Here is a 24,955-nt window from a genome sequence, read left to right as displayed (position 1 = left end):
AAAATTAATCAAAATTTTTATTTCAAATTAACTAGCTTTCTAAGATAGATGACGCAGTTTATGTAGAGTGCTGACTAGGAGCAGGTATTAAACTATATTTCCATCGCAAACATGTCAGGGGACATGTCAGCGGACAAGCTGACGAGTCAAGGACCTGTACATACCTCAGCGGGTTGGTGGCATGGCCTGCAGTGTGAGGTCTTGCATTATCGTGCTGGAATTTCCCATTTGGTAACCTGGTCACGGCGGTAAGGCAACAGGGTATACCAGTCTTGCTATAAACTGTCGACCACTCTGCCTCCCTTCAACAGATATAAAATTACTGTTTTTCTCCAATTATATGGCTGAACCTGCTCTTTGGGGTCTTCATACGAATTTACTTTGCTGGGGCAAGAGTACGGCAAGAAAAGTAGCCACCTGGCCATGCAAAAGGATAACACCAAAAGGGCGTAGGATTATTCGACTTTTATTTACTTTGCTGGAGCAACAGTACGGCAAGAAAAGTAGCCACCTGTACATCCAAAAGGATAACACCAAGAGAAGGGCGTAGGATTATTCGACTGTCTCTGATGAAGAGACGGATTACAACAGCTGGTCACAGGTTAAAGGTAGAGTGCCAGCACAAACCATCAGGGACAGATTACTGTAAGCTACATTGAGATTAGTAGTTGACATGCGTCGTTTACAACTGGCACCAAAATACAGACAACAGGGACATGCATGATCTATAGCCAGCGTCAACCGGGGACAAAGAGTGGATTCTGTGCCGTCCAATAGCTTTCCAAGCCACAATCGCACGAATTGGAGACGTATGGCTCTCGAGAATATCTTCTTTCTGTGACCTCTCTGCCGGCCGGAGTGGCCGAGCGGTTCTAGGCGCTGCAGTCTGGTGCCACGTGACCGCTACGGTCGCAGGTTCGAATCCTGTCTCGGGCATGGATGTGTGTGATGTCCTTAGGTTAGTTAGGTTTAAGTAGTTCTAAGTTCTAGGGGACTGATGACCTCAGCAGTTAAGTCCCATAGCGCTCAGAGCCATCTGAACCATCTGACCTCTCACCTTATCGTCTACATCTACATCTACATCTACCTCTACATTGATACTCCGCAAGCCACCCAACGGTGTGTGGCGGAGGGCACTTTACGTGCCACTGTCATTACCTCCCTTTCCTGTTCCAGTCGCGTATGGTTCGCGGGAAGAACGACTGTCTGAAAGCCTCCGTGCGCGCTCTAATCTCTCTAATTTTACATTCGTGATCTCCTCGGGAGGTATAAGTAGGGGGAAGCAATATATTCGATACCTCATCCAGAAACGCACCCTCTCGAAACCTGGCGAGCAAGCTACACCGCGATGCAGAGCGCCTCTCTTGCAGAGTCTGCCACTTGAGTTTATTAAACATCTCCGTAACGCTATCACGGTTACCAAATAACCCGGTGACAAAACGCGCCGCTCTTCTTTGGATCTTCTCTATCTCCTCCGTCAACCCGACCTGGTACGGATCCCACACTGATGAGCAATAATCAAGTATAGGTCGAACGAGTGTTTTGTAAGCCACCTCCTTTGTTGATGGACTACATTTTCTAAGCACTCTCCCAATGAATCTCAACCTGGTACCCGCCTTACCAACAATTAATTTTATATGATCATTCCACTTTAAATCGTTCCGTACGCACACTCCCAGATATTTTACAGAAGTAACTGCTACCAGTGTTTGTCCCGCTATCATATAATCATACAATAAAGGATCCTTCTTTCTATGTATTCGCAATACATTACATTTGCCTATGTTAAGGGTCAGTTGCCACTCCCTGCACCAAGTGCCTATCCGCTGCAGATCTTCCTGTATTTCGCTACAATTTTCTAATGCAGCAACTTCTCTGTATACTACAGCATCATCCGCGAAAAGCCGCATGGAACTTCCGACACTATCTACTAGGTCATTTATATATATTGTGAAAAGCAATGGTCCCATAACACTCCCCTGTGGCACGCCGGAGGTTACTTTAACGTCTGTAGACGTCTCTCCATTGATAACAACATGCTGTGTTCTGTTTGCTAAAAAGTCTTCAATCCAGCCACACAGCTGGTCTGATATTCCGTAGGCTCTTACTTTGTTTATCAGGCGACAGTGCGGAACTGTATCGAACGCCTTCCGGAAGTCAAGAAAAATAGCATCTACCTGGGAGCCTGTATCTAATATTTTCTGGGTCTCATGAACAAATAAGGCGAGTTGGGTCTCACACGATCGCTGTTTCCGGAATCCATGTTGATTCCTACATAGTAGATTCTGGGTTTCCAGAAATGACATGATACGCGAGCAAAAAACATGTTCTAAAATTCTACAAGAGATCGACGTAAGAGATATAGGTCTATAGTTTTGCGCATCTGCTCGACGACCCTTCTTGAAGACTGGGACTATCTGTGCTCTTTTCCAATCATTTGGAACCCTCCGTTCGTCTAGAGACTTGCGGTACACGGCTGTTAGAAGGGGGGCAAGTTCTTTCGCGTACTCTGTGTAGAATCGAATTGGTATCCCGTCAGGTCCAGTGGACTTTCCTCTATTGAGTGATTCCAGTTGCTTTTCTATTCCTTGGACACTTATTTCGATGTCAGCCATTTTTTCGTTTGTGCGAGGATTTAGAGAAGGAACTGCAGTGCGGTCTTCCTCTGTGAAACAGCTTTGGAAAAAGGTGTTTAGTATTTCAGCTTTACGCGTGTCATCCTCTGTTTCAATGCCATCATCATCCCGTAGTGTCTGGATATGCTGTTTCGAGCCACTTACTGATTTAACGTAAGACCAGAACTTCCTAGGATTTTCTGTCAAGTCGGTACATAGAATTTTACTTTCGAATTCAATGAACGCTTCACGCATAGCCCTCCTTACGCTAACTTTGACATCGTTTAGCTTCTGTTTGTCTGAGAGGTTTTGGCTGCGTTTAAACTTGGAGTGGAGCTCTCTTTGCTTTCGCAGTAGTTTCCTAACTTTGTTGTTGTACCACGGTGGATTTTTCCCGTCCCTCACAGTTTTACTCGGCACGTACCTGTCTAAAACGCATTTTACGATTGCCTTGAACTTTTTCCATAAACACTCAACATTGTCAGTGTCGGAACAGAAATTTTCGTTTTGATCTGTTAGGTAGTCTGAAATCTGCCTTCTATTACTCTTGCTAAACAGATAAACCTTCCTCCCTTTTTTTATATTCCTATTAACTTCCATATTCAGGGATGCTGCAACGGCCTTATGATCACTGATTCCCTGTTCTGTACATACAGAGTCGAAAAGTTCGGGTCTGTTTGTTATCAGTAGGTCCAAGATGTTATCTCTACGAGTCGGTTCTCTGTTTAATTGCTCGAGGTAATTTTCGGATAGTGCACTCAGTATAATGTCACTCGATGCTCTGTCCCTACCACCCGTCCTAAACATCTGAGTGTCCCAGTCTATATCTGGTAAATTGAAATCTCCACCTAAGACTATAACATGCTGAGAAAATTTATGTGAAATGTATTCCAAATTTTCTCTCAGTTGTTCTGCCACTAATGCTGCTGAGTCGGGAGGTCGGTAAAAGGAGCCAATTATTAACCTAGTTCGGTTGTTTAGTGTAACCTCCACCCATAATAATTCACAGGAACTATCCACTTCTACTTCACTACAGGATAAACTACTACTAACAGCGACGAACACTCCACCACCGGTTGCATGCAATCTATCCTTTCTAAACACCGTCTGTACCTTTGTAAAAATTTCGGCAGAATTTATCTCTGGCTTAAGCCAGCTTTCTGTACCTATAACGATTTCAGCTTCGGTGCTTTCTATCAGCGCTTGAAGTTCCGGTACTTTGCCAACGCAGCTTCGACAGTTGACAATTACAATACCGATTGCTGCTTGGTCCCCGCATGTCCTGACTTTGCCCCGCACCCGTTGAGGCTGTTGCCCTTTCTGTACTTGCCCAAGGCCATCTAACCTAAAAAACCGCCCAGCCCACGCCACACAACCCCTGCTACCCGTGTAGCCGCTTGTTGCGTGTAGTGGACTCCTGACCTATCCAGCGGAACCCGAAACCCCACCAACCTATGGCGCAAGTCGAGGAATCTGCAGCCCACACGGTCGCAGAACCGTCTCAGCCTCTGATTCAGACCCTCCACTCGGCTCTGTACCAAAGGTCCGCAGTCAGTCCTGTCGACGATGCTGCAGATGGTGAGCTCTGCTTTCATCCCGCTAGCGAGACTGGCAGTCTTCACCAAATCAGATAGCCGCCGGAAGCCAGAGAGGATTTCCTCCGATCCATAGCGACACACATCATTGGTGCCGACATGAGCGACCACCTGCAGATGGGTGCACCCTGTACCCTTCATGGCATCCGGAAGGACCCTTTCCACATCTGGAATGACTCCCCCCGGTATGCACACGGAGTGCACATTGGTTTTCTTCCCCTCTCTTGCTGCCATTTCCCTAAGGGGCCCCATTACGCGCCTGACGTTGGAGCTCCCAACTACCAGTAAGCCCACCCTCTGCGACTGCCCGGATCTTGCAGACTGAGGGGCAACCTCTGGAACAGGACAAGCAGCCATGTCAGGCTGAAGATCAGTATCAGCCTGAGACAGAGCCTGAAACCGGTTCGTCAGACAAACTGGAGAGGCTTTCCATTCAGCCCTCCGGAATGTCTTTCGCCCCCTGCCACACCTTGAAACGACCTCCCACTCTACCACAGGTGAGGGATCAGCCTCAATGCGGGCAGTATCCCGGGCAACCACAGTCGTAGTCCGATCAGGGGATGCGTGGGACGAGCTGGCCGTCCCCGACAAACCCCCATCCGGACCCCCACAGTGATGCCCATTGGCAACAGCCTCAAGCTGTGTGACCGAAGCCAACACTGCCTGAAGCTGGGAGCGAAGGGATGCCAACTCAGCCTGCATCCGAACACAGCAGTTGCAGTCCCTATCCATGCTAAAAACTGTTTTGCAAAGAACGTCTGAACTAATCTACAGAGAGCGCAAACAAATCGACAAAATTTAAACGGTTATTAAAATACAAGATTGCCTAGTAAATGCAGTAATGCTGCTACTTGCGCACTGCTGACACTGCTCGGCGGCGGAAGGAGACTACGCGAATTTACACTATTCAGGTACTAAAACGCGATGCTACAACTCTCAAATACTATAATACGCCCGAAATTTATGAATTAAACAATGCAAGAACCAAAAACACGCAAAGAAATTAAGAATTAAACTATGTAACAAATGAGTGAGCTAGGAGTATACGACTTGCTGCTGCAGCTGCTTATCCAACGGCGGCAGGGAGCACACTGACTGTGACCAACCGACACTGGCCGTTCAAAACAAAACAGTAGACAAACGACTACGCGAATTTACACTATTCAGGTACTAAAACGCGATGCTACAACTCTCAAATACTATAATACGCCCGAAATTTATGAATTAAACAATGCAAGTACCAAAAACACGCAAAGAAATTAAGAATTAAACTATGTAACAAATGAGTGAGCTAGGAGTATACGACTTGCTGCTGCAGCTGCTTATCCAACGGCGGCAGGGAGCACACTGACTGTGACCAACCGACACTGGCCGTTCAAAACAAAACAGTAGTCAAACGACTACGCGAATTTACACTATTCAGGTACTAAAACGCGATGCTACAACTCTCAAATACTATAATACAATTTATGAATTAAACAATGCAAGTACCAAAAACACGCAAAGAAATTAAGAATTAAACTATGTAACAAATGAGTGAGCTAGGAGTATACGACTTGCTGCTGCAGCTGCTTATCCAACGGCGGCAGGGAGCACGTACATGCCGGCCTCAATCTGATCTCCAAAGACAGACGCGAGACTCATTTCTGAACAGCGCAGAAACCACTCAGTGTCCCGGTTGATGTTGGCTCTAGATCATGCGGGGTTCCATTGTTTATTTTTTGGTGTCATCTGTAACGATACACGGCAATTCGAGATCTCAACCCAGCTTCCGGTAGTCTGTTCCTGACGCTCCTTGGTCGCACACTGCCTGTAATTTCTGTTGGGATTTCAGATGTTGTATACATCTATTCATTAGTGCCATTCAGAAAATCCTGCGCTCGTCTCTTGGTGTACTCGTTCTGAACAGACCCGTGCCTATTCTTGTAGCCATAGAGTTGCACTAGTAAAGTCGTATGGCATTTTTGGCTAGCGGATCCCTTAGGGCATGTACATCTGTCTAATTGGAAAGGTTTTCATGTCCTTTCCCCTCAATGGCACCTTTCCTTCGTGAAATGTGAGTTTTTTATTATTATTAGTGATCTGATGACTCCAGCTGACTGCAGTGAGTGTGCGTAGTGCCGTGTCATGTGTATTAGGTGATCATAAGAAAACTGAGAGGGGGAACCTGGTGTCGGAATATGGCACTCCTTTCTAATAGCACCAACGGGGCTATATATCGAACGGATCGCCATCAGCGGATTCATACGCTCTTACTTCAGGAGCTACTGCGGAGAAGTTTGAAATTTAGCACAGGACATTGACACGACGTCTGGTGATCAGGATCTTTACGCCACCATCCCTCCTCCCTTTTGGGCGTAAACGCAAAGTAGCCAACACCACGTGGTGTACCTAGGCGGTTACCCATCGAAGCATTGATCAGACCTGGCATTGCTTAACTTAAGCGACCTGACAAGAGCTGGAGTATTCAATGAGACAACGCCGCTGGCACAGTTACCCAGTCATCTCGTCACTTCTTGTCCTGCGATCATTGTAGTAGAGACAACTGTCTGTGTGATTTATAGTACGATGTTCCTATGCCGATGAGTCAGCCTCTCACGAAGTTCGAAAGAAGGCGACAAGCTTCGCGAGCACGTCCTCAGGGTGTGCTGCGTTGCGTGTTCCGCCTGAAGAAATCCAGTAAAGTTAGACATTCCCGACAGCCTTCGTATAGTCATACTATTCTTCACAGGTAGGAATTATTTTTATACGCTGAAAATACTGAAAATAAGCTCGCCTGATGATGAAATTTTGATCAATATATCCCGCAGGGACGGAACTAGAGGAGAATCATTTTGGTACTGTATGGTCAAGATGTTCGTTGTATGAAACTTTCAGTTCCCGTCAGTGTATAACGTCAACAGAAGAATATGAATATGTAACTTTTTTCCTCCAAGTATATAAGAGAGGGGAGTAATACCAAAAGTGCTGTATGTACGTACCACCATGGTGTTCTGCAGGTCCTTGGTGAAGTAGCGGTTCTGGTGGGCATTCGCAGCGGCTATGCTCAGCAGGTAGTCGTTACGCGCCCCCGTAGACTTTTCTTCCAGCTGCTCGCGTTTCGATGAGACCTGCAGAGGAACAAATAATGTTACCAACCAGGATGCTCTGACAGAGGAGTGATAGTTATACCGCATAGAAGATTTGCAGCTTCGACAGCAGGCCGAAGTAACAGACCCGGAAATTCATTCAATAACTGGCAAATTGTCGACAGCAGGTCGAAAGAACAGACGCGCATATTGATGCACTAACAGCCAGAGTGTATTGACTGCGCATCAAGAATTCGCTGCTCTAAGTAGCGAGCTGTTTAAGGAGCCAGTTACTAGTCTGTAGAATTCGAAGTCTTGGTCACGTTCTAGTGTCACGTTCTAGTTTATATGAAGAGATAACCAATTTCAGCTCAGACTTAACAGAAAATCAGCGACTTCCAGGAAGCGTAGACGGTTACCTGTTCGAAAATAATTTACAGAAAAGGAAAGCTGTCAAGCATTTTGCGAAGTGATTTGACTAACATTGAGAAGTAAAACTGAGTAGAGAAACATTTGACATGACATTGAATAATGCTCTAAATAATGTACAGCCAATTAGACTGCACTGTCTACAAAGACCACAGTCAAACATCCTCTAGTACTCTTTCAGATTCCAAGGTACTTAGTCAAACATTGAACTTCAAATTCTCAGTCGACGCCTCATTTTCTGTAAATGATTTCTATGATTTCGAGTATCATTCAAAGCCGCGTTAATATTTGTCTAATCCGTTTTATTTCTTACTTTTAGATAAATAATTTCACATAACATTTAACCATTTTTTTAGTGTTAGAAATGATACTGTTGTAATTAAAATAGCTAGTAGGCCTTGAAGAGATGAAGTTTTTGAAACTTCACTTATGTAACTAGCAGCAGCAGCAGCTGTTCATGAAGAATTTCAATTGTCCCTCAAGCAACAAAGTTTTTCTTTATTACTTTGATGTTTTTCAAAAATTATATCTTTCCTATGCTCAGTTCTCACTCCTCGTTTGGCTACGAATATTCAGACAAAAACTTTCCCTCAAATCGCCAATTAAGTTTTTCTCGATTATCAAGTGTTGTGTCTAGGCAAGACAGCCTAGACACAATGAGAGGAAGCCGAAAGGCACGCGCTTAAACTCACGCACGCAGGCGTGAGGTCTGAAACAGGATACGTAATGAATGCTATAAAGAAAAGTACGTAGCTTCTGGAATACTTAACTTTAATCCATAATTGTAGAACATCGCTCTTGATGATACATGATTCATAATATTGATTAGCAATTGAATACGGTGCCTTGCTAGGTCGTAGCAAATGTAGCTGAAGGCTAGGCTAACTATCGTCTCGGCAATTGAGAGCGTAATTGTCAGTGATCCCCTTCTGGCAAAGTCGTCTGTACAACTGGGCGAGTGCTAGTACGTCTCTCTAGACCTGCCGTGTGGTGGCGCTCGGTCTGCTATCACTGACAGTGGCGACACGCGGGTTCGGCGTATACTAATGGACCGCGGCCGATTTAAAGGCTACCACCTAGCAAGTGTGGTGTCTGGCGGTGACACCACATCAAGTTTACTTTCAAGCATTTAAATCTTTATTTACGATATCTAGATCTCACGCTGGTCAATTTGATACCCCATTTGTTCATTCGACCACTGTTCGTTTGGCCACGAAAATTCGGACAAAAATGCATTGTGTAATTTTCCCCAAAATCGTTAGCTAGGACTTTCTTAATTACGAAGAATACTCCGAAGCAGTTAAATATATTTTACAAAATTAGACTCGCTAATCATTCCGACCCCTCATTTGTCTATTCCCTTCTTCGTTTGGCTGGTAGCGTTCAGCGTACACTGCTATATCAGTGATTGTAGTTCTGTGACATTCGCCGTAAAATGACATCATATGTAGTTTTTCTTCATTACTGAAGATCGGTATATCGACGAGACGACCGAAAACGTCACAAGCCATACCAAAACAGGGAAAGCACTGCCCGAAACGTATGTGAAATGCGTCACAGAGTATTTTTCTGTTTGCCACCGACAGCAGTACAGCAGGCCCGAGAAGGAGACGCTAGTAGACTAATCAGCGTAGGTAGAATGTGCGTACTCATATGGTCTGTCTGCATCAAATTGCAGTACTGTGCAGGCAACCCTTGCCCTGCGCCTTACGGCAGAAACCGTGGCGACGTTGACATGCTTTAAAGCGTAGCATTTCAGAATGTACGATGTTTAGAACGGTGAAACCAAATCAGCCATCACTAACTGCACCTCTAGTTTTCATTTCTACAGAAAAAAATACACGTGCTTTTTAGAAACACTTAAATTGGTGTTGAAAATGGTGTTCGTTGACTGGATCATGCATTCCTGCTCGTCGTGTGAGCTCCTGACGTAGGTACATCCCTGGCCAGTTGAATTTTTCACATTTTGTTTCCTTTCGGAAATGCAAGAGGTGGCAGAGCTCGGTGGGAAACGCTGTATTCATGATATTTGCTTCCTACGGAAAGATATTAGAAAGCATACAAAGAAGACCTTTTATTTTGCACCATTCGATGGAGTTTAGTATTACATTGAAATAAGTTTTTTAGATCTCGTTTCGTACTGAAATAAACACTGTACTGACAACAACAGAAATGCAGAAGAATAATGAGTCAGTTACTGAATACGAAAAAAGTTTGGTTCAACAATGGATTCCACAAGAAGAAGAGATGTTCACAGAGGAGATCGTTTCGCAAGGTATCCCATGAGAAATGGTCAATATTCATAAATAAGACAGGATCTATCATTCGAAGAGAAAAATTAGAGTAAACAACTCCTCTAAAATAGATACCTTAAGATCTATGAGCACTTCTTCAACTTCGCTGCTGTGAAACGTAGCTCTTCTTTTCGGTCATCAGTCTTCTGATGGGTTTGATGAGGGTCGTCACGAATTCCTCTCCTGTGACAACCTCTTCATTTCAGAGTAGTACTTCCAACCTACGTCCTCAATTATTTGCTGGATGTATTCCAGTCTCTGTCTTCCCCTGCAGTATTTTGTCCTCTACAGCTCCCTCTAGTACCATGGAAGTCATTCCCTCATGTCTTAGTAGATGTCCCATCATTCTGTCACTTCGCCTTATCAGTGTTTTCCACATACTCCTTTCCTCTCCGATTCTGCTCAGAACCTCCGCATTCCTTACCTTATCAGTCCACTTCATTTTCAACATTCGTCTATAGCACCACATCTCAAATGCTTCGATTCTCTTCAGTTCCGGTTTCTCCACAGTCCATGTTTCACTACCATACAACGCTGTACTCCAGACGTACATTCTCAGAAATTTCTTCCTCAAATTAAGGCCTATATTTCATACTAATAGACTTCTTTTGGCCAGGAATGCCATTTTTGCTATTGCTAGTCTGCTTTTGGTGGCATCCTTGGTTATTGTACTGCGTAGGCAGCAGAATTCCTTAATGTCATCAATTTCGTCACCATCAATCCTGATGTTAAGTTTCTCGCTGTTCTCATTTCTGCTACATCTCATTACTTTCGTCTTTCGTCGATTTACTCTCAGTCCATATTCTGTGCTGATTACATCGTTCATTCCATTCAGCAGATCATTTAATTCTTCTTCATTTTCACTCAGGTTAGCAATGTCATTAGCGAATCGTATCATTGATATTGAATTTTAATTCCACTCCGGAACCGTTCTTTTATTTCCATCGCTGCTTTTTCGATGTACAGATTGAACACCAGTGGCGAAAGACGACTTCCCTGTCTTACACCCTTTTTAATCCGAGCACTTCGTTCTTGGTCGTCTACTCTTATTATTCCCTCTTGGCTCTTGTACGTATTCTATATTACCCGTCTCTCCCTGTAACTTACCCCTGTTTCTCTCAGAATTTCGAACATTTTGCACCATTTTATATTGTCGAATGCTTTTTCCAGATCGACAAATCCTATGAACGTGTCTTGCTTTTTCTTTAGCCTTGCTTCCATTATCAACTGCAATGTCAGAATTGCTTCTCGCGCGCCTTTACCTCTTCTAAAGCCAGACTGATCGTCATCTAGCACATCCTCAGTTTTCTGTTGCATTCTGTTGTATATTATTCTTGTCAGTAACTTGGATGCATGAACTGTTAAGCTGATTGTGCAATAATTCTCGCACTTGTCAACTCTTGCAGTCTTCGGAATTGTGTGGATGAGCCGGCCAGAGTGGCCGAGCGGTTCTAGGCGCTACAGTCTGGAACCGCGCGACCGCTACGGTCGCAGGTTCGAATCCTGCCTCGGGCATGGATGTGTGTGATGTCCTTAGGTTAGTTAGGTTTAAGTAGTTCTAAGTTATAGGGGACTGATGACCTCAGATGTTAAGTCCCATAGTGCTCAGAGCCATTTGAACCATTTGTGTGGATGATATTTTTCCTAAAGTCAGATGGTATGTCGTCGGACTCATACATTCTGCACACCAGTGTGAACAGTCTTTTGTTGCCACTTCCTCCGCTCTTCTAATGAACAAATACTCATAGCTCTTAAGGTATGCATTTTAGAGGCAATGTTTACTAGACATCTTGTTCTTGTTTTGGCCCATTCTACATCCTACCAAAATATGGAAAGCAAAGAGTTTCCAGCAGTAGAGTCTGGTGTTATAGTACCGAAGATGAAGAAGGCTAATTGCTCTTAACGGAGGCATTTTAGAGCCCATGCTTACTACCCCCTATTTTATTCGAATAATCATTGAGTATTGTTCTCCTGGGACACTCTATATTTTTAGTCATTATGTGAATGATATGAAACCCCTCAAATATGAATTTTTCTGAGGGAAGCATCACTTACCTTTGCACTGTTCTTCTGAAGTGATGTAATTGACTGGAAGAACGAACCCTTCTTTTTCTTTAACCTGGAACATACAAAAATGTGCAATAAGAACTCACATAAAAATAACTCTGGCTAGTATGGCACTACTAATTTTTTCTATGAAGCTCTTACGTAGAGACTAAAAAAAATAAGTTACACACTTCGTCCCACGCGAAGACCATTGTACAGCAACGGTGGCACATTGTTAGAAAAGAGTACATGTTCCGGGTTTCCTGCAAACACAGTTTGTAACACAACACAGTGCCCACATAAAAATTTTAGCCAAGACAGGAAATATAGTAATGTAAACCAAAGAGGTTATTGTTACTGTCATACTGTCACTGGGCGCAGGAGCGAGGCGCAGTCGGTCATTGTCGTCAGTTGGTAAGGAGAATCGGTTAGCAGCGAGTGAACGGGTCGGACGCAAAGGAGGAATTCTGCTGCGAGAGGGCGTAAGACTTGTTACACTGCATGATCCCACGTACAGTATGGCCAGGCATAATGTGGAGAAGTAATTGGTCACAGCGCAAAGCATCGAGAATAAGCAGCAGTGTTTAAGAAGAGCGCTGGTGGCCCAAAGCTAGTCGTGGTGAAGAGCCTATGTCCGTACATTGTCGTTGTCTAATGGACATCGCCGAGCCGAACGCACAGCTGTTAGTTCCGAGCAGATTATCATTTAGAATTGTAAAAGGTTTGCCAGTGTTAGTTGCGAATCGTTCAATAACAATTAAGAGGCGTGTTTTTTTAAGTAAGTACCGTTTTGAAATTTAAAAAAGACGTACTGCGATATCTCAATAACTTTATTTTTACATGAAATCCTGTACCTTACTCTACTTTTCTTCATAATTTCCGTCAATTTTGAGGCACTTGTCATAACGTTGTACCAGTTTTTGAATACCCTCCTCATAGAAGTCTGCCGCCTGACTTGCTACCACTGTTTTGACTTCGTCATCGTCTTGAAGAAGCTGACCGCCCGGGTGTTCCTTCAAGTGCAGGAACGGATGGCAGTCACTGGGCGCAAGATCGGGACTGTACGGAGGATGATCTAAGAGTTTCCCATCGAAAAGATGTGATGAGATCTTTGGTCTGATTCGCCACATGCGAACGGGCATTGTCTCGCAGCAAAACGATGCCCTTGCTCAACTTCCATGGACTGTTACTTTCATTCTGGTGTGACGTAGGCCACCCATGTGTCATCGCCCGTAACAAATTGGCTTAAGAAACCATCACCGTCGCTGTGGTACCGCTCAAGGAAAGTCAATGCCCTGTCTAAACGTTTGGTTTTGTACACATCCGTCGACATTTTCGGTACCCAACGTGCGCACCATTTTCGGTAATTCAAGTGCTCAGGCACAATGCCATACAAAACACTACGAGAAACATTAGGAAAGTCATCCCGCAAGGAGGAAATCGTAAAGCGTCTGCTCACCTTTTTGTCCACTTCCTGCACCAAACTTTCATTAACGACCGAAGGACGCCCACTACGTTACTCATCATGCACATTTATGCGGCCATCTTTAAATGCTCTCACCCACTTTCTTACCATTCCATCACTCATAAAATTTTCTCCGTAAACTGCACAGATCTCTCGATCGCGCCGGCCGGAGTGGCCGAGCGGTTCTAGGCGCTACAGTCTGGAACCGCGAGACCGCTGCGGTCACAGGTTCGAATCCTGCCTGGGGCGTGGATGTGTGTGATGTCCTTAGGTTAGTTAGGTTTAAGTAGTTCTAAGTTCTAGGGGACTGATGACCTCAGATGTTAAGTCCCATAGTGCTCAGAGCCATTTTTTGAATATCGATCGCTTTTAGGCCTTTTACACCAAGAAATCTTATAACAGTCCGTACTTCACAGTCGGCGGGACTCGCGATTATCGGAGGCATCTTAAACATTCAATACACAGCGTAAACAAGGAAGAATCAGACTGTAATGGCGTCAGTGCATAGATTAAGGTACAGGCTTTCATGTAAAAATAACGTTATTGAGATATCTTAGTACGTCTTTTTTAAATTTCAAAATGGTACTTACTTAAAAAACACGCCTCGTACTTTAGTAACTTTTGTGTGTTGGGGTATGTAATCCTCAGTAACAACTGACGATCCTATCCATAATTAACCCAGTGTTTGGTTAATGAACTGAAAGTAAATGATAAGAAGAATGAAGTTTATCGAATTGATTAATAGTTTAAATGAAAGTGAACAAAAAAGCCAGTTTTTTTATTTGCTGTTTAAGTGCTCATTATTGACAATTTGAGAAAGCAATATACAGTAGTTAACAATATTTCATGTTCAGACAATTTTGTGTGAGAAGCAATTTATGTAACAAAAAGTTAGTTTTTTGGACTTGCACTTAACAGTGCTGATTATTGACAAGTAATATGACAAAGCAGTATATTTAACAATATTTCATGTTCAGACAATTTTATATGAGAATTAATTTAAGTAACAATAAGTCAAAGTAGTAAACTCCATAATTATTTTAAAAACCAGTCAACTTAAACAGTAAAATTATTCTTTTCGAAATGTTTACCTTTTGCAAAACAGTTCAATAGCAGTTAACATTGCAGTGAGAAATGCAGTTCAGTTGTTACGCAATTGGTAGTGCAAAGAACCAGTAATTAATTTCATGAAGAAGTTGCAAGTTTGCTTGAGCCGTGTTGCGGCTCGCGTTGGTGCTTTGTAGGTTTCCACCCTCTGTTGGAGGCCAGACCGTATCGTTTAGTTGGCATGGTTGGGATTGTTTCTCTTCTTCTCGTGTTGACTGGCGCCACTACGTTTCGCAAGGGTTGCCTGTCAGCTAATGGCAGCAGCGGCGGTTATCGATATGTAGTTACGGTTGCCCTACCTTTGGGGCGACGTCGTTGTTTTTCCGGGTCGTCTTGAGTGTGGAGTCAGTTGGGGCCTCAGGAGGAGCCAGGTCGGCGCAGTGCGTCAACACGCCGGGACCGCTGGCGCCGCGCATGGACTGCCGGGTCTAAGGGCTGTTGTCACGAGGGTGCACGACACCGTCGTAAACCGGATCCTGCAGGCTTTAAGAAGACTACACTTGAATTCAAGTAGAGAAACCCCCGCCATTGTGATGCCTTGCGATTTTCCAGTGACTTGGGTCTTGTTGCTGTTCGTAGTGTCGCCGAGGCGAAGAGCAGCGAGTGGATTGCTTGGGGAAGGTGGAGCTGATTAGCTTTCCTCGACTTCTTATTACTGTTTACTGCGTTCAGCTTGTTACAATTTGTTAAGCTCTTTCTCTGCCTCGTGATGACTGGGTGTTGTGTGACTGATGACCATAGATGATAAGTCCCATAGTGCTCAGAGCCATTTGAACCATTTGTTAAGCTCAACCAGCGGTATTTTTGCTGCCTGGTGGCCGCTATCGCCCCAGTTACCTGCCCCAGAGGTTTGTAACGGCAGTGTAGGTTTCCTCGCCTTGCCGTTACTGTCCGATAAGGCGTGTAGTTGACAGCTTTCTTGATTGTAGACCGGTTGGTGATTTTTCTACTCTGGTTATAGTGATTCCTTTCTCGTTCCGTGCACTCTAAACACAGTATTCTCGGGGCGGCCGGCCGGAGTGGCCGTGCGGTTCTGGGCGCTACAGTCTGGAGCCGAGCGACCACTACGGTCGCAGGTTCGAATCCTGCCTCGGGCATGGATGTGTGTGATGTCCTTAGGTTAGTTAGGTTTAATTAGTTCTAAGTTCTAGGCGACTGATGACCTCAGCAGTTGAGTCGCATGGTGCTCAGAGCCATTTGAACCATTCTCGGGGCATAGTGCAGACCGCCGGTTCCGGCTTTGGCATATTGTTTCATTTGGTTTGTCGGACGTCGGGTAGCTTCAGCAAGTTATCATTAGTCATTCGTTAGGCTGCCATTAGTCTGAGTTACCATCTTGTGAAGTGAATGCAACCCTTTCCTGCCTATCTCATCGCTCGGAAAAGTGTTTGTTCTCAGAGGTCGATTCCTGGAGCACCATCTGTGGCTGGTCCTTGTGTTTTAAAATTGTATTATTTATTGTAATACCTTGTAATGCCTACATTAAACGTTATGTATGCCTAGTTAATAGTTTTGGTTGCCTTCTGGAATAAATCTAGCAGTGTAAGGGTTTACCATCATTTTATTTCACCCGTATGGAGATCAGTTGCTTGTTGCTTGTTTTCTTTTTTTTTTAAATTAACCTTGCTATTGTTTTTGCTGTTTTACAGCAGGTTCCTACATTTTTTTTTATGTAATTGCCGTTCCTGTCGTGTAAGGCCTTCAGCTATAATTGTGGTTAGTTGGCTTAAAATTCTAATTTTCTACTGTTACTTTTTTTTAGCAGTAAGGCTTAAAACCTTATTTACTGCCATGTCTGGCGTCTGATGCCTTGTGGATACTTACCTGTAACATTTTAATATTTGAAAGTTGTAAGTTGCAGCCAGTTCTTAAAAATCTTAATTTATTGCCATTTTTGGCGTATAAGGCCTTCAGCCGTGATCACAGTTACTTGTTTTTAAAACATTATCTGTTGTATCTGTATTTTATGGTGATTTGCTTAAATTGTGACGCACTGAAAACACTATTATTTTACACAGTTGTTCATTCCTTCAGTAATAAAGTGTGGTTTTTTTAATATATTGTTGAGTCTGGAATTACTGGTTTAAATTAAATGTGTGTAATTGTAAAAGGCAACGAATAGTAACTGTCTACGGCCCCGTCCACAATCGTAACCGAATCCTGTCTTTCCCTGACTACCAGGTTTCATTGCTTTTGTCCATGACTTAAATTTTTCTAAGTGATCATTATGTTTTGATAATGGGGCGAGTCAGTGCCTTTGCGAGTGTCCACGCCTGCCAACATGCTACAATAATAAAGTAATTTATTTCGAAGTCGAGAGTTTTAAATAATTTCGCTCACACTAATTGTGCTGGCGAACGTTTATTTACAGTACTTTTCAAACAGAGTCAAAATTAATTCATAATTTTGGACCAAAATTTCACTAGCCAGTTTCCGTATTATTTTTTATATTTTTTTATTTCTGCCGATCGTTATTGCGCGAAGTAAATTGCACAACAGCGATCATGTTATGGACAGCACCTGACTTCTTCTGGGTAATATTTTTACTTGGGATTCGATCCTGTACCCCAAAATAATATCAAACCATTAGCAACATGGTAATTGTTTAATTATTCATCCACCCGGAGAGGAACGAAAATGAAACTTTACTTCCGCCAGTACCTCGTCTCCTACCTTCCAAACTGTGAGGACGGGGCGTGAGTCGTGCTTGGGTAGCTCAATTGGTAGAGCACTTGCCCGCGAAAGGCACAGGTCCCGAGTTCGAGTCTCGGTCCGGCACACAGTTTTAATCTGCCAGGAAGTTTCCTATCAGCGCACACTCCGCTGCAGAGTGTAAATCTCATTCAGGAACGAAAATGCTGAAAGTTCTGCTGCGGTACGGATGACAAGTGGATCACAGTGCGCTGATGAAAAGGCGCCACAACTGGAATCATACTCCCAAGCAGAAGTACAGGGGACAGTACCTTTCATGTGGGCAAAACTTGCAAATAGCACGAAGTTTTAATCATGAAATTCTGACATTGTATGGACCAAATGCAATGTCACGTACAGTCGTACTGAAATGGTACTAACAATTTGACCAAAGCCGCATTGACGTGGGTGATGCTTATCGGGAAATCTAGATCCTGCACCAAGAAATTTCCACCATTCCGGCAAGCTGAAAGAACATCTTGGGGCAAGGTATTTTATAACTAAGAGGACGTTGACACAGTAGTTCTCGAATGGCTCAGTGACGAAATAGCTTATTGGTAGAAGGTTCCGACTGTTCATATTAGTGACATACTGGAAAACAGTGTCGTGTATCTGTGTCATTTTGATGTGTAAAGTGCCATTCACGTTACTTGAAATGCTGTAATAATACACTCCTGGAAATTGAAATAAGAACACCGTGAATTCATTGTCCCAGGAAGGGGAAACTTTATTGACACATTCCTGGGGTCAGATACATCACATGATCACACTGACAGAACCACAGGCACATAGACACAGGCAACAGAGCATGCACAATGTCGGCACTAGTACAGTGTATATCCACCTTTCGCAGCAATGCAGGCTGCTATTCTCCCATGGAGACGATCGTAGAGATGCTGGATGTAGTCCTGTGGAACGGCTTGCCATGCCATTTCCACCTGGCGCCTCAGCTGGAACAGGGTTCGTGCTGGACGTGCAGACCGCGTGAGACGACGCTTCATCCAGTCCCAAACATGCTCAATGGGGGACAGATCCGGAGATCTTGCTGGCCAGGGTAGTTGACTTACACCTTCTAGAGCACGTTGGGTGGCACGGGATACATGCGGACGTGCATTGTCCTGTTGGAACAGCAAGTTCCCTTGCCGGTCTAGGAATGGTAGAACGATGGGTTCGATGACGGTTTGGATGTACCGTGCACTATTCAGTGTCCCCTCGACGATCACCAGTGGTGTACGGCCAGTGTAGGAGATCGCTCCCCACACCATGATGCCGGGTGTTGGCCCTGTGTGCCTCGGTCGTATGCAGTCCTGATTGTGGCGCTCACCTGCACGGCGCCAAACACGCATACGACCATCATTGGCACCAAGACAGAAGCGACTCTCATCGCTGAAGACGACACGTCTCCATTCGTCCCTCCATTCACGCCTGTCGCGACACCACTGGAGGCGGGCTGCACGATGTTGGGGCGTGAGCGGAAGACGGCCTAACGGTGTGCGGGACCGTAGCCCAGCTTCATGGAGACGGTTGCGAATGGTCCTCGCCGATACCCCAGGAGCAACAGTGTCCCTAATTTGCTGGTAAGTGGCGGTGCGGTCCCCTACGGCACTGCGTAGTATCCTACGGTCTTGGCGTGCATCCGTGCGTCGCTGCGGTCCGGTCCCAGGTCGACGGGCACGTGCACCTTCCGCCGACCACTGGCGACAACATCGATGTACTGTGGAGACCTCACGCCCCACGTGTTGAGCAATTCGGCGGTTCGTCCACCCGGCCTCCCGCATGCCCACTATACGCCCTCGCTCAAAGTCCGTCAACTGCACATACGGTTCACGTCCACGCTGTCGCGGCATGCTACCAGTGTTAAAGACTGCGATGGAGCTCCGTATGCCACGGCAAACTGGCTGACACTGACGGCGGCGGTGCACAAATGCTGCGCAGCTAGCGCCATTCGACGGCCAACACCGCGGTTCCTGGTGTGTCCGCTGTGCCGTGCGTGTGATCATTGCTTGTACAGCCCTCTCGCAGTGTCCGGAGCAAGTATGGTGGGTCTGACACACCGGTGTCAATGTGTTCTTTTTTCCATTTCCAGGAGTGTATAATTTACTTTCTGAAGTACCGCCGCACGTGCCACATCGTAGGATCTAACGAAAAGTTTCGTTATTGCTAAGTTATTACCGAAGTCACTATGTTGGTACAGAATCCGTAACTACTAATGGAACACCATTATTATTTACTGCGCGTTGTTAATTTCAGGTAAATGAATCAGGAGTGACGTAGATTTGTTTAGAGGAGTCATAACTTGTTTCGATCTTTAATGAGGCTTTATCTATAGTGATTTTACTTTGTTGAAACAGATCAACAAGTTTGTCGTTACTCTAATTTCAACGATCAGCCTTTCAGCAAGGCGTAGGTATTAGACTGAACGCGACACTCTTCCAGGGTACAAGAATAAGAAATAGTTCATGATTCCTGCCACCATGCTGTTGTTATACGGAGGGACGTTGAGTGTTTGTAAACGGTTTACAGGTTCCGTGGAGAAATCTTGAGTTTCACTCCTCAGTCTCCGAGTCTATCTGATACCTTTAATTACTTTTGAGTTTCAATTTACAACGTGGATGAGGAGTGTGTGGACAAAAACAAAGTAAACAGGGCAAACAACGGCTAACAGTTAATTAATACCCAGTGCACCAGAAATGTCTTATTTTGAAAGTAGTTTACAACATCTAATCTAAGACACCTATACATATAAATGCTATGGACAATTCACTCAAAAACTTATCGGAAATTGCCTATAATAATGCTAGTCGATGAAATCTAGAAACAGACAAGTCACGCTTTGATGTATAAAGATTGCATTATAATAGGTGAAGAATTGTGGATATTGCCGCTATTCAGCAGTGGATGCAAAGTCGATCTGATTATGCTTATGGCAAACACTCAGTGATTAGTCGGTGATGACCCGGTGATGACATTGGACAAATAAGGACAATCACAGCAAATACTGAGTGGAACCATCAGTCAGCAGGTAGTGAACATCCGATCGTGTGGGAGTGATGAAATCGTTTTTCAGTCTATATCTTTTAATTTATAAAAATCGTTATATTTATATGTATGTATGTTCCACAGACCCTCCTAAACCGATGGATCTATTTCAACCAAACTTGGCACACATTTCAGTTACTATGACGAAAAAAACACTGTGGTTGTAAACACATTTCAATTACTATGCAGAGAAAAGCACTGTGGGTGTAAAGAATACCTACACCCTACTTGGGTGGGGGCGGGGTGAAAAATGGGCTGACACGGAAACATAATCCAGAAAAGTCTGCAGTAATTTCAGCCATTTTTTTTATGTATGACTCAAATTTGTATAGAATTGCAGTGGAAGTATTATACCCCTCCCACACTAAGGACTGGGCTGGAGTTGACTAGATATGACATGTAAAAATCTGTATATCTATATGTTTTATAGAAACGGTATGTATTTATGTTACACATCTCCTCCCAAACCACCTGATCGACAATTAACCAAATATCACTTATTGTCTGGAAGGAAGCACTGTGAGGGTAAGAAGCACCTACTTCCCATGGGACAGAGGTGCCATTGAAAATAGGGAGAGGGGTAAGGAGATGAACAGAGAGTGGGGCGCAGGCAGAGGGGAGGGGAGGGAGGGATGGACAGAGAGAAGGTGAGGACGAGACGAACAGAGAGAGGGTGAAGAAGAAAAGAGAGAAGGAGGAGGGAAGACGGACAGAAAGAGGACAAAGAAGAGAGTTGGAGATGGAGGGAAGAGATTGACAGGGAGAGGAGGGAAGAGGGGATGGATGGAGAAAAGGTGGAAGTGAAGATAGGCAGTTGGAGGAGGAGGGGATTGATAGAGAGAGGGGGAGCGATGATGGGGAGGGAAGAGAGGGTTGTGTAGGTGCAGGTGGAAGATGGATAGGGGTAGTGAGCAGGCAAAAAAGGAAGAGGGTGTGAGGAGGCAGGTTAAAGAGGGAGAAGGTGAAAGAGGTCAAGTGTATGAGGAGGCCAGTGGAAGAGGGACAGGTTGTGATTACGCAATTGAGAAGGTTCACAGTGTGAGGAGGCAGCTGGATGAGGGACAGCGTGTGAGGAGGCAGGTAGAAAATGTACAGCAGGTGGTTCAGGTGAGAGAGAAATAGAAGGGAAAAAGTAAATTAGGGGAGAATTCAGATATATATGTGTGTGTGAAAAATATTTGGTATATGTGTTTACGGGAGAAGCCGTGGTAAAAAGCTAATAATCGATAACGACCGATATTTGTATGGAATTCACATATTTTAGAAATTCTCGACTCACTGGTGAGAACCCTAGGATGCGAGGTGAGGGTGGAAAGACAAGTGTCATATCAGCATATCTCTTTATCGCCTGAAGGAATTTCAACTAAACACAGCAAACACATAACTTACTGCTTGGAAAAATTACTGTGACAGTAAAACATCTCAAGTAGCCCTAAGGGCGAGGGCCGGGATGCAAAGGGATGATGTAAAAGCATAACTCAGGAACGAGTGGAACAATTTCAACCAAACTTGGTATATACTTTGCGCATTATTTGTGTAAAAATAAGATACCTGTATTACCCCTTATGAATAAGGCTGGGGATGGGAAGAGGTGCCGCATAAAAATATTAGAAAACAACCTGTTGCTGTTTCTCTTCCAACTTAATTGGCTTGGTATACTTTAAAAGTATGAAGAGAAATTTCTCTCTTATTTGTGCAACATTCAGGTTACAAGAATGAGCACTACAGTGTACTACAGTGCCAAAGATCACGTCACAAGTCTTGACTATTCTTTAAGTCCAGACTCTTGCAACAAACAAAAATCAAGGAAAGAAAGAATGTGAGAGAATATTCTGAAATAAGATGAAATACTTAACTTATTTTAAATGCGAAAAGTATTTGTTTTGTTTTCACAGTTGAAGAGACTGTTCCTAACCAACCTGTGTGTGTGCAATACATGTGACGTACGCGCACCTGGACGAAGGCGCTAGCAATAAACTAATGTTTTATAAAGGGCAGGCTACAGCATAATACAGGACAATACCTTGAACTCACAAAGTTTGTAATCTTAAAGAGAAGTCTTAGTTAACAGACTACATACACACGCCGGAAGCCACTGTACGATTTTGACGGAGGGTACCCTGTACCACCATTATTCATTTACTGTCCTGTTCCACTCGCAAATATAGAGAGCGAAAATGATTATTTATGTGTCTCCGTGTGACCCCTAATTCCTGGTATGTTATCTTCGTTGTCCTTACGCGAAATGTATTTTGGCGGCGGTAGAATCGCTCTGCAGTAAGTTTGAAATGCTGGTTCTCTAAATTTTCTGAATAGAGTTCCTCGAAAAGAACATCGCCTTCCATCCAGGGATTCTCATTTGAATTCCTATAGCATTCCAATGCACTTGAGGTGATAGATTTGTTAGCGGTAGGTTCGAACAACCCCAACATTCTTTCTTTTCTGCAATTATTTGTTGGATGTATTCCAATCTCCATTTCCCCAAGAGTTGTTGCCCTCTGCGGTTCCTTCATATACCGTGGAAGTTATTCTCTGGTGTCTTAACAGAATTCCTATCATCATGTCCCTTTTTTTTGTCAATGTTTTCCTTATATTCCGCTATTCGACGATTCTGCGGGGAAGTTCTATCTCTACTGGCTTATCACTCATCTTAATTTCCTGCATTCTTCATTGCCACGACATTTTAAATGCTCTGTTTCGACTTTCTCATAGCCCTTGATACATCTCCATACACTTTTGTGCTCCAGACGTAGATTCTCAGAAATATACGAGAGTCATTCTAAAAGTAAGGAACATTTGTTTTTCTAGATATTGTTCTTCAAGGTTATTTTTGTTGTGTTCTTCAGTTCGAGGACTAATCTGATACAGCTCTCCACACAGTCTATCCTGTATAAGTCTCCTCATCTCTCCATAACTAATGCAAGCAGGCCGAAGTGGCCGAGCGGTACTAGGCGCTACAGTCTGGAGCCGCGCGATCGCTACGGTCGCAGGTTCGAATCTTGCCTCGGGCATGGATGTGTGTGATGTCCTTAGTTTAGTTAGGTTTAAGTAGTTCTAAGTTATAGGGGACTGATGACCTCAGAAGTTAAGTCCCATAGTGCTCAGAGCCATTTGAACCAACTAATGCAAACTACATCCATTTGAAACTGCTTACTATATTCATGCCTAGATCTTCCTTTACAAGTTTACCGCTCAGACTTCCTTTCATTACACAACTGACAATTTGTTGATGTCTCAGCAGGTTTCATATCAACTTATCCTTCTTTTAGCCCAATTTTGCCATAAATTTCTTTTTTCCCAATTTGATTAAGTACCTGCTTATTTATTATTCGGTCTACTCATCTAATCTTCGGTAGTCTTCTATAACACCACATGTCAAAAAGAAGATAGCTTTCTTGTCTGAACCACTTATCAACCACGTTTTGCTTCTGTACAAGGCTACACTCCAGACAAATGCCTCTTTTTATAGAAATGCTTCCCTTGCCATTGCTAGTCCGTATTTCATAATCTCAATACTTCGGTCATCATCAGTTATTTTATTGCCCAAATTTCAAATCTGCTGCTTTTTGTTTCTCATTTCCAAAAAGTTTTCCTTCAAACATCACCCGATCTAATGCGATTACAATCAATTACCATTGTTTCACTATTGTTGGTGTTCTCCTCTATCAAGATAATGAAAGGAAAAATTATTTTATATCTAAATTTGATATTTGAATTTAAACATTTGTCGCAGCACTCTAGAGGTCCTAAGACTTCTGCATGCTCAGTTGCCTGCCACTTGTTTAACCTGTCACTAACGTCCTCTTTCAGTTTGTTTTCATTTCAACAGTGCTTCCCGCATAACAGATCGAGAAATTTGGGTAAATGATGGTAATCACTGGGAGTCAAGTCCGAGCTATAATGTGGATGTTACGGAACTGCCCACCTCAACTGCCGAAGCAAATCCTTCGGCTTCGCAGAATGGGGTAGAGCGTTGTGAAGAAGCACAATGCCGCTGGACAACAATCAACACCGTTTGTTTTGAACGACGTGGCGTATCCATGTGTAGTCTAACAGTACGCCGCTGCATTTATAGTCCCCCTAGGCATTACGACGATGAGCAGGACGCCTTTTCGATCCCTAAAGACTGTGTCCACAGCCTTACTCGTACTCAGGATTCTGTTCAAAATGGTTCAAATGGCTCTGAGCACTATGCGACAACTTCTGAGGTCATCAGTCACCCAGAACTTAGAACTAATTAAACCTAACTAACCTAAGGACATCACACACATCCATACCCGAGGCAGGATTCGAACCTGCGACCGTAGCGGTCGCTCGGCTCCAGACTGTAGCGCCTAGAACCGCACGGCCACTCCGGCCGGCCGGGATTCTGTTTTGGCTTTTTTTTAGGGTGGGGGAGGGGGGGAGGCGAGATTGGGAGGGATCGGAGCGATTCGCCGGCTACTACAACCGGCTTCTTTGAGCCCAATTACGATCCTACTCAAATGTTCACATCTGCGTATCTTGTTCACACACATGCCTGCGAGGCGTAGTTACTGTCCAGTTGCGTACACGGAACAAAAGTTGCAAACACTTTATGCCCCTGATATCGATATGTTCGATGTTT

General features: G+C 44.1%; 1 protein-coding gene across 1 annotated transcript in view; it reads right to left on the bottom strand.

The window, feature by feature from the left end:
• LOC124613554 (protein nervous wreck) overlaps positions 1 to 24,955 on the bottom strand; it is a 754,174-nt gene that overhangs the window by 210,211 nt on the left and 519,008 nt on the right. The window contains exons 7-8 of the mRNA XM_047142268.1: positions 12,057 to 12,120; positions 7,192 to 7,320 (exon numbers count right to left, since the gene is read on the bottom strand). Coding sequence (XP_046998224.1) covers positions 7,192 to 7,320; positions 12,057 to 12,120 — 193 coding nt within the window. The remainder of the gene's footprint in view (positions 1 to 7,191; positions 7,321 to 12,056; positions 12,121 to 24,955) is intronic.

Source organism: Schistocerca americana, chromosome 4 (genome assembly GCF_021461395.2).
Source record: "Schistocerca americana isolate TAMUIC-IGC-003095 chromosome 4, iqSchAmer2.1, whole genome shotgun sequence".
Lineage (NCBI taxonomy): Eukaryota > Metazoa > Arthropoda > Insecta > Orthoptera > Acrididae > Schistocerca > Schistocerca americana.
Note: the sequence above shows the minus strand (reverse complement) of the source record. Positions and strands in the feature narration are given on the sequence as shown.